At 36.9% G+C, this 10,061-nt stretch overlaps 2 protein-coding genes across 3 annotated transcripts; one reads left to right on the top strand and one right to left on the bottom strand.

Annotated features, from left to right (window-relative positions):
* Positions 1 to 173: 173 nt before the first annotated feature.
* LOC140772705 (protein FLUORESCENT IN BLUE LIGHT, chloroplastic-like) lies at positions 174 to 5,755 on the bottom strand. Its single transcript, XM_073114903.1, has 5 exons — positions 5,637 to 5,755; positions 4,323 to 4,537; positions 2,788 to 2,947; positions 1,391 to 1,711; positions 174 to 570 (listed from the first exon to the last, which is right to left on the bottom strand). Exons 1-5 carry the CDS (start codon positions 5,743 to 5,745, stop codon positions 368 to 370), a joined length of 1,008 nt encoding a protein of 335 aa, XP_072971004.1. The 5' UTR covers positions 5,746 to 5,755; the 3' UTR covers positions 174 to 367.
* Positions 5,756 to 6,431: 676 nt separating this feature from the next.
* On the top strand, positions 6,432 to 9,812 carry LOC140772737 (cell division protein FtsZ homolog 1, chloroplastic-like). 2 transcript variants are annotated; one of them, XM_073114949.1, is made up of 6 exons: positions 6,432 to 6,784; positions 7,286 to 7,385; positions 7,631 to 7,860; positions 8,229 to 8,396; positions 8,471 to 8,778; positions 9,178 to 9,311. In XM_073114949.1, the coding sequence occupies exons 1-5, from the start codon at positions 6,509 to 6,511 to the stop codon at positions 8,774 to 8,776; spliced, it is 1,080 nt and encodes a 359-aa protein (XP_072971050.1). In that variant the 5' UTR covers positions 6,432 to 6,508; the 3' UTR covers positions 8,777 to 8,778; positions 9,178 to 9,311. The 2 variants fall into 2 exon arrangements, with proteins under 2 accessions (XP_072971050.1, XP_072971049.1); XM_073114948.1 differs by having other exon boundaries at positions 6,435 to 6,784; positions 8,471 to 8,704; positions 9,178 to 9,812.
* The last annotated feature ends 249 nt before the right edge of the window (positions 9,813 to 10,061 follow it).

Here is a 10,061-nt window from a genome sequence, read left to right as displayed (position 1 = left end):
ATAAAGCTAGGTAGATCAGAGGCTGGATAAAAGAACATTTGAATGGTTGCCTGCTTTTAAGGAAAATAGCTATGAAACGGCCGATGCATGCAGAGCTTTTTTTTGCTAGAGACTCGATTGTAAGTCAAGACAGTTCAAGCATGTTGAGCCATATGACGATACAATTGTGAAAATTACTCAGAACAGGGGATTATTTCATGCAAAGAAATAGAATTGAAGAGATTCGGAAGAGTTTACATACAAAAAAATCTATCTTTATGCATATCCGTCAGTTTCTTAAGTCCAAGTAGGAACCCCAATGCTGCACTAACTTCTAACAAATAGATGACACAGAGATAAAAAGAAACACAGGAGATCTTGAATTCTGTCAGTCACTTTCTAATCGCGCTATGTATTCGTCGTAAAACTTTCCTGCTTGCTCAAGTTCGCCGAGCTCAGTGTAGCAGTCAGCGATTGCTCCATAAGCTTCTGTCATGCCAGAATCCTCATCAACCCTTTTGGATATTTTCAACACCATAGAGTGGTATTTTATGGCTTCCCTGTACTTACCCTGTCTCTGTAGAGATGCCCCTGAAAAAATTTGAAAAGCAGTTATCAATGAAGGCTTCTCATATTTGTAAATCAGCTCCTTTGTTGTGTGAAGCAATGGTTGCTGATCTCCTGACTCCAGGAAACTAATCAAATCTTATCACAGTGAGCTGATAATTTTTCTCTATGCATTTCTTAATTGTATATCCTTGTAAGTGGCTTAGCGAAACAGGTCTCTTATAGCTGTTTTATTGATGCCAAATGTACCCATTATTCAAAACTCAGATGGCACCAAAAAGGATCCCATAATCTGATTGAAGTGGAACATTAGGAGATAGATCATCAGATGCAAGAGATTAGTTCAACTGCAGTTACAATTTACAAATGAAGATTGACATAATGTTTCCCATCATCTAAAAGTAAAAGGCATGTGTCATGTATCATAAGTTTCTACAATTGTAAAATTTTTTTGGCCTTAATAATGCAACAACTAAACCATATGTAACTTAATCATGTTAGTGAACATGTGAATGTTCATCTAGGCAAGATCAGCGATGCATGATGAGTCAAATTCAGTCCCCTCATGTTGAGGATGATCCGCAAGTGTATCTTATAGCTTGTTAACAATTCTACAGAGAAACAAGTGCATGACTATAGGCTTTAAAGGGCCTTGGGAATACCAGTGTCTCCGAGAAAAACAAAAACTTCGAGGAGATTATAAATAACATAGTTAATCTGAAATAGGAGAGAAATCAACTAATTAATTTGAAATATGAAAGAATTCAACCAGTACTTTCAGTGTCAGATTCAATTTAGTAGGACTTCATAAGAATGAAGCACTGCATAAAGAGAGGAAACCGACCTAATCCTCGTGCTGCCTTCTTCTCCTCAACATGATCTCCCAAAGCTTTTGCGAGCTCAAGAGCTGCCTTAAACTCTGGATGTGCTTTTTCTGGTGCTTGGTTTCTCAGATGATTTTTCCCAGTTCTCAAGTATGTCATTAGTTGCTCCTTCCTAGGATCAACAATGACTTCTGATTCTGTTGTCTGACTGCCAATAGGTGCATAGCTCAAATTAGGAGCATAAGACTCTATCTTGGCTTGTCTTCTTAATGCAGCATTTATCTGGCGTAGCTGCTCATTCAGCCGTTTAAGTTCCCCTCTTCTTTGTCGTGCAAGCAGCCCTATTAATGAAAAAACAGTTGATATTGCAGTCACTTGGCGGGGATCAAAGAGTAACAACAAAAAAAAAAAAAACAATAATTTTGCAAATCATGAAAAAAAAAAGTTAAGAGGAAATGAAAGGAACATTGACAGATCACATGGAAGCAACAGCAGTATATAGAACACCATATTGACTGCCAAATACGAAATAAGTGCAGGAAAGATCTGAAAATTTTTATTAGAAAATCAAAAAGAAAGTGTACAACCAACTAATAACATTCAAGCAGATTGTCTTCTAATCGACTAGGAAAAGGAAAAAATAAACTGAAGTCATACCTAAGTTCAACAAGTATGCATAAAAGGGAAAGAAAATTCATTGCGAGTTAAAGCAGTTGGGTCTAACCTTTTATTAGAAAATGAGTGTAAGGGCCTTGTAATTGCTTGCATTAGCAAGAAAGCGCACAGAGTATAATGAAATGAATCTAGAACCAGGTCTTTTTGTATTGAAGTGGTTAGGATAAAGACATGAAGTCATGCTATGGGAAAGCACATTCATGCATCTGAATCTTAGAAACTCATCAACTGCATGTTTAATTGCAAGTCAAAGAAAAGAATTGTATTTAACAACTAGAGAAGAAATAGGAGTTGTGATTCCATCATAGGATATGCCTGTCTAGCATTACAGCCATTCTAAAAAGGAGAAAGGATATATATCTACTACCATTTGCAACGGCAACTATCATTCTTGATTGCAACTAAATTACCACAAATAAATGGTCACAGTATTCCAGGAATAGGGGAAGAATGGTCTAGAAAGTGGGAATTAATGAACTTGTTCTTTGAAATGCTATGTGAAGTTAGAAACACTCTACAGATGGCCAGAGAATGTAAGCTCCCTGGCCCAGTCCACATAAGATGCAATCCGATGCATTTATTCCATAAAAGCCCTCTTCGTAGAATTTTCATTGCTAGCATTGACAACCTCAATTTGTTAACTTACAAAGAATAAAAAAAGTGGGAGAGTTTCTAATTTTTCATGTAGTGTAAATCTATCTTGACTAGTAACAGATGGTATTGACAGTGACAGTCATTTTACCCCCAACAGTAGCTCCTATCATCGCAATTGTGAACAACAACGGCATGTTGCCTAATGAGTTATCAGATTCACATGTCTCTGCCAGTGCTTTAGAAGGTAGACTCAGCATCCATAAATATGCAAGAATAGATGCTTTCTCAAAGTTGATTGACACCGATTTCTGCAGGAAACATAGAAACGAAATTAAACATTTTATAACTTCACAAATTGAGGTCACAAAAGACCTGCATTATCTAAACGAGATTAGACATCTGAATTCAAAGTGCAAATGGAAAGTCAAGTCACCAGAAAAATGCAATAATTAGAAATTATTCTTAAAGGGCACCAGTTTTCATTCTAAAGAGTGCCATTTTTGGTTGTCATGGTTTCTTGAAACAATCTATCTAGCAGTTGAGCTAATCAGCTAAGTCCATGTGCATCTTGGAGTTCCCAGATCTGCATTGGTGGGCGGATCTCATGCACTATAATGTCCATTTTAATTCTCCATAAAGTTGAAAATTAGGATTTTGGGGATCTTTATCTATGATAAATTTGGTATTATGTGCAAAATTGTGTTCATATTGCTGCATTATGTAGAATTATCATTCCTATTATCTTATGTTTCTACCTTTTGTCAAATAACACAAACTGGTAAGTTATGCTACCTGGATGTAGGTTAAATTCAAGTGATAGATCTATCAATGATTCCAAGTTTGGAAGGAACCCAAATTCCTCTACTCAGGAGTCAAGTTAGAGTTTAACTAAAAAGGCCTTTAACTAGTCAAACAACGTGGTTACATGCAGGTTTCAACTCAATTGAAGTACTAGTGTGCAGCGAAGGGTGGCCCCTGTTTCCTTTTTTCTTTTCCCTTTTTGTCTGGTAGACTTATTTGATCAAGGGCTAATCATCAGTTTGAATGCTCTGCACCACTTATATTTTGCAATGCAAATTTTTATTACATAGCAATATCAATTGCATTTTTATTGCACCTTAAACGTTAAAAAGAGGTTCTCTATTGCCCTTATGAATCATATAAACTTGTGACTAGGCTTATTGACTTTTAAGTCAGTCACAAGGAAATTTGCAAACTTAATCTCTGTTCATATCCCTAGAAACATACAGCAGATTGGTACTTCAATGTAGGTCCAGCATTATGTAGACAATAATGTCCTGTATAAATTAAGGAACCAAAATCCATCTCCTTGATTTGAGGTCCAAATCTCCAGTGTGTTGCATGACATGGTTACTCACCGTATCAATCTCTAAGGACCTTCTTGGTTTTCAATTTTGAGAACAAATAAATACAAAAAGGAATTAGCATATGGATTAAATGGGTAAAGGTTTTACTTACATGCTATTTATGAGAAAACTATTAAAAGTTACAAGAAAAAAATTGAATGACTTAGGAAGCTTCTTCTTGGAAATTTTTAAGCTTTATCTCTAAATTGCAAAAAGGAATTCATAAACACAAGAAAAGGATGAAAGATTTCAAGTATCAACTTCTTTGTCCAAGAAGCACCACAATGAAAATGGAACAAGGGACTCACCATCATACCTGATGATCAGATAAACATTCAATGAGGGTATGCCAATATTCAGGTGGCTCCTCAACTTTGTTGCGAGTCCCATCTGAATTATCTGTCTGGAATTCATCACTCTTATGACTACTAAAGTCAGCCATTGACAATTTGCATCTTTTGGATGAAGGCTGTGGACAATTTGAAAATCTTGCAGCTCTTTCCAATATTAACGCAGAAAGCACCACCTTATCTGCCAATTGACATCCCTGACATTAGATTAAGAATGACTTTTCTGTTCCTATATAATAAACTATCAAGATCAGTCCAAATTATGAAGAATGAAGTCAGAGATACTCAATAAAAGATATCAGCAGACAGCTTTATAGTATGTAAAAGACTCTATACTTGGATTCTAAATATAAGTAAATACTAAGACGATATACAGATATACATGGTTTCAAAATAAAACCAGCATGGTCCTAATTCCAAGTACTTCAAAACTTGAGAAATTACTTATAAAAAACTAGAAGGGCTGAAATTTGATATTAGTCTGTTAGTAACTTCTCATACTTGTGTATGTAGTTTGAGGTGCAAACTTATTCTCATAAGAGCAAACAGATTTCAATTTGTTACTTCCTGATCTTCTGAATAAAAATAATATCAGTCTTCATCACCATAAAGTTAGACTAATAACACTCTTTGTTCCTTTTCTCTTTGGACCTTGATCCAAATGTGCCAAAATAAGGTTACATCACTTCACTCATATCCCTTAGCAGGCGGAAGACAACAAAATTTAATATTTTGCAACTTCAACAATGTGGAAGAAAATAACTAAATTGACACTTCAGCTCAGGGACATGGGAAGAATTAGGCCAAAAAAGTAATCCATTAAAATTATAACTCTATTAACGAGTACAAGGTAGATGCATTTCGAGATAGTTCACGTATGGAAACTTAGGTCCAAAATTGGGAAACTATATGTAGATGACCATGTATATGTGTGAACGTACACAAAGCATAGTAAAACCCAAATGCAAGTAAACATATCAGCAAAGAGAGCCCAAACACGAAAAAAGAGTAATACTTCCTAAGAGCTTCTTTAAGATTTACCAACATAGATAGGGGGGATGCACAACAGTATCTTGAGCTAAAAACCAGATAAAGAACAAATTTTTACTCATAAAAGAGCTCTCCAACACATAATTTTGCTAAAAGAAATTTCACCTTCAGTATTTGAACTTTGGACACGAAATAAAACATTACTGGGTTTTACTATTCTCACCATCTTGCCAAAAAACCGAAGAATTAAGCGTGAAAAGAAGACCAGAAACTCCCCAAAAGCCACCTACCTGAGGCCCGAACTCTGCCATAATCTCGCCGGAGAACCTCGCTGGAACTTGGCCGCATCGACAGCGCCGTCGCCGGCGCCGTCGCGGAACAATGAAGTGGAATCGCCATGACATCCAACGAAAGGATAGAGTTGTGGATTGATTTCTCCACTTTATACTATACGGGCTATGCACCTCGAAAATTTCAAAATACCCCTCGAAGAACAGAAAATTGCACCGGTGTAAAGCTGTAGAGAAAGAATATTACAATATATTAATTGCATATTTTTACCGGTGCATATGACTTAATATCAATTACACCCCAATAATAGAAAACGTACAATATAAAGATAATTCAGGGGGCAATTAATATGATTAAAATTTAATATGCTATGAAATTATGAATCATAATTTAGGGGTGAAAATCTAGTTAGCCTATAATACTAAGTTTAATTATTAAATAAATATAAATTTTAATGAAAAGGGTGATATAGGTAGTAAAATTTAAATAGGAGAGCTCTGTTTTGCTTCCTTTGACTAGAAATATATTGTCACATTATATTATTATTGCTTCCATCATGTTGTTAGCATTATAATAAGAGAGCCCTAATCCCATTAAACTAATATGAAACTATCGAAAGATTTAAATTAAGCAACTTTAAACCTCATCATTAGATAAATTATTTTGAACATAGATATGAGTTTTGGAGGAGTGAGATAAGAATAATGAAAATGTAGGGTGTAAAACGCAATAAAGAAGTAACGGCGTTAGGAGGAGGACGAACCCTCTGAGAGAGAGGACGAATCCTAAAAGAGACAGATAAAGGTAAAGCCCTTCCAAAACCCTAATAAAGAACACTTCAGATCCCTCATTTTTTCTTTTGTTCGCAGCAATGGCTTCCTATTCTTCTCCTTATCCACCTTCTTCTTCCCTCCAGCTTTCGAGCTCGACTCGTTTGAGCTCTCCTCTCTCAGCCGGAACCCATTTATCCTTATGTCGGTTCTCGTCGGCCGGCAGGAGGACGGCTTCTCGTCGGCGGTGGGGCCGCGTGTCGGTCCATTGCTCCTTCTCGCCCTTCGCGCCGATAGATTCGGCCAAAATTAAGGTGGTGGGAGTCGGCGGCGGCGGCAACAATGCCGTCAATCGAATGATCGGGAGCGGGCTGCAGGTTGGTTGGGGTTGAGAAAATTCGATTTGGTTTTGTTTTTCTTATTCTCGTTTGTTCTGTTCTTGCTGTCAAAATGCGATCTTTCGTGTTTTCTTTTCTCTTTCTAGGTTTAATGGTATAGTAAGTAATGATAACGAAGAATGCTAGTCAATGTAGAGTTGATTCCGTCAAATAGTTCTGTTTGGCTTGTTGTTTTTATTGAGAAATAGATGTGGCTAGTCCTTAATCATGTCTTTTATCTCCTTTTTTTCTTGTCTCCTTGCTCTAGAGCAGAGACAAGCGCAGGTAAATAGATTTAGGCAGTTCAATTCTCCGCTCCACGAGATAGTAAGATGAGTATTTACAGGAATGGAGGATTTGCTCAGTTTATATTTTGGTGGATCAAAGAAGTCGCTCTGTTGTCTTTGAACCATGGCGTAGCTTTTCTCTGGTTTCAATTGCTGTAGTGATAATGTTTTTCTCGATTAATCAAATAATAATGTTGATGGTGTTTATTATTAGGGTGTCGAGTTTTATGCAATAAACACGGATTCTCAGGCATTGCTGCATTCACAAGCAGAACACCCTCTACAAATTGGAGAACTTTTGACTCGTGGGCTTGGTCAGGCATTCCTTACCTTATCTTTGATATTTAATAGATGACATGGTAGGTTAATTGCATATAACTTGGCTGTTCTTATCATTTCACTTGAGTAGTAATAGCTATTACAAAGCACATAAGCAGGTGACAAGGGCAGTATAACAAGTGAATACCCTTCAGTGCGGGGAGACAATACGAACATGTTTTACTTACAGAGTTCATGCTCCTTGATTAGATTCGTTGAATTTTTTTTCTTAGCAATGCAGGTACTGGTGGAAATCCTCTTCTTGGTGAACAAGCTGCTGAGGAATCAAAAGAAGCTATATCAAATGCACTCAAGGATTCAGATCTCGTCTTTATAACAGCTGGTATGGGTGGAGGTACGGGTTCTGGTGCTGCTCCAGTTGTTGCCCAGATATCAAGGGAAGCTGGTTATCTGACTGTTGGTGTGGTCACCTACCCCTTCAGCTTTGAAGGTCGTAAACGATCTTTACAGGCAGGTGTCACTATGTTTATATTATTTCTTAATTGTCCAAATAATTGATCATAAGTTGTATGAGTTATAGTAAACATTGACCGGATGGTGCCAAGAACGATGACTAATTCCCTTGCTTATGGATAAGTGCACAAATATGAAATATTGTTTTCGCTAATAGAGGCCAGACTATAGAATGACATATTTAGTTTTATGAATTACATAAGCTAATCTCGATCTATATGTTCAGACATATACGTCGAAAGAAATTCAACTGATTGAGGAGATTTTAAATGTCTTAATCTAAGTTGGAACCTTGTTCTGCCTCATGCCACGAATATACTTTTATGTCCTTTTATTAACTTCATTTTATACTTTTTCTGTTGCAGGCACTAGAAGCAATAGAAAAGTTGCAAAAGAATGTTGATACTCTTATAGTGATTCCAAATGATCGATTGTTGGATGTTGTTGATGAACACACACCTCTTCAGGATGCATTTCTCTTTGCTGATGATGTCCTACGCCAGGGGGTGCAAGGAATATCAGATATCATAACAGTGAGTGGTGTTCCACAACTTATTTCTTGGTTCGGGATAATTATTTAAACAAAGTTGATGGTTATGTTTGGCAGATTCCTGGACTTGTAAATGTGGATTTTGCTGATGTTAAAGCTGTTATGAAAAACTCTGGAACTGCCATGCTTGGAGTCGGTGTTTCTTCCAGCAAGAACCGCGCACAAGAAGCTGCTGAACAAGCTACACTTGCGCCTCTGATTGGATCTTCCATTGAGTCAGCTACTGGAGTTGTCTACAATATAACTGGTGGAAAGGATATTACCTTGCAAGAAGTAAACAAGGTGTCACAGGTGCAATACTTTAACACTTCAAAATTGGGGCTTTGGGATGACAGTTTCTTTTTCTTATTTCTGTGGATATAAAGGTAGTTAAAAAAAACTAAATCAATCCTTGTGGTATGCAATTTTTAGAATCCTGTGATTTCATTTCTGTCATAGAGAAACATGTTGCTTTACGACTTTTGAGAACTGCATGGTTTTATTCTAGTTGTAGATAGCTAATTAGAAGAGCAAAATTGCTGACCAAAAGGACCTATTTGATTTCATAGCAAACCACAGTGATCCCAATTAAAAACAAAAACAATGAAACTTTAGGACATATTTCTACAAGATTGCATAAAACAGGGATCTCTGGTAATAATGGAAGAACGGGAAGTACTGAAAAATTGCAAACCACAGGAACTGTTTTAATATGTCTCTTACTACTAGGTATCATCTTGAGACCATGCATAATAGGAACTTGCACCTGTTCATTGTATTTGCAGGTTGTGACAAGCCTCGCAGATCCTTCTGCAAACATAATCTTCGGAGCTGTTGTGGATGATCGCTACACCGGCGAGATTCATGTGACGATCATTGCGACAGGCTTCTCTCAGTCGTTTCAGAAGATCCTCTTGACAGACCCAAAGGCAAGCAAGATTGTGGAAGCCCAAGAAACCAAAGCTGGTAGTTCGGCGGCCTCTTCTAGGCCCCGAAGGCTGTTCTTCTGATCACATCAGCTGACGACCCACGCCCTTTTCGCATCACACTGTTTCTGACTATCTCTTTAGGTGTTCCATTCTTCTGTTCTTACACTTGGAAGAGTAAAAGAACAAAAGAACTCCACTATTCTGTCAATTTTCTTTTCATATTGTTCCTCCCTATATATCTGTCAGTTGGTTCATTGATTGCATCCTTCTTGTTAATATCAGGTGATCTAGAGTACAATTTGCCACTTTAAGACCATGGATTGGAGATTGTAATATACAAAATCTGGTGATCTGAATTGCCTACACAAAAAAAGAAATTCTAAGCCCAGATCTTTGTTGCCCTTATAATTTACTAGTGGTGGTGTGGAATGATTTGATGGATTGGAAGACGAAGTTTTGTAATTTCTCTCCTAGTGCTGCGAACTCCGAGCCACATACTTTTCGTAGATAATGTAACAGTAGCGAGGACTTGGATCTTTCACGAATCTTTCTATACGTATGATGAAATTGGCAAGCCCCATGATTAATAAGAGGCTATTTCGCTTGAAACCTAATATTTTCCATAATTTATGGGTGTGTTTATTGGATTCAATCGTTCTCCAAATGATTCGATCGAGGTCTTTAAAATTATTATTGATGACTAAGATTTTTTATATATTGAAATATATATATATATATAA

Source organism: Typha angustifolia, chromosome 12 (genome assembly GCF_048772165.1).
Source record: "Typha angustifolia cultivar Huaian chromosome 12, ASM4877216v1, whole genome shotgun sequence".
NCBI lineage: Eukaryota > Viridiplantae > Streptophyta > Magnoliopsida > Poales > Typhaceae > Typha > Typha angustifolia.
This window is presented reverse-complemented; position numbering and strand designations above follow the sequence as displayed.

Coding starts and splice junctions, on each gene's coding strand:
- LOC140772705 (XM_073114903.1), bottom strand. CDS start 5,745: ATGGCGATTCCACTTCATTGTTCCGCGACGGCGCCGGCGACGGCGCTG. Junction 4,538..5,636: donor TGGCAGAGTTCGGGCCTCAG/GTAGGTGGCTTT, acceptor GTCAATTGGCAG/ATAAGGTGGTGCTTTCTGCG. Junction 571..1,390: donor GAAGGCAGCACGAGGATTAG/GTCGGTTTCCTC, acceptor AAATTTTTTCAG/GGGCATCTCTACAGAGACAG.
- LOC140772737 (XM_073114948.1), top strand. CDS start 6,509: ATGGCTTCCTATTCTTCTCCTTATCCACCTTCTTCTTCCCTCCAGCTT. Junction 6,785..7,285: donor TGATCGGGAGCGGGCTGCAG/GTTGGTTGGGGT, acceptor GTTTATTATTAG/GGTGTCGAGTTTTATGCAAT. Junction 7,386..7,630: donor ACTTTTGACTCGTGGGCTTG/GTCAGGCATTCC, acceptor TTAGCAATGCAG/GTACTGGTGGAAATCCTCTT.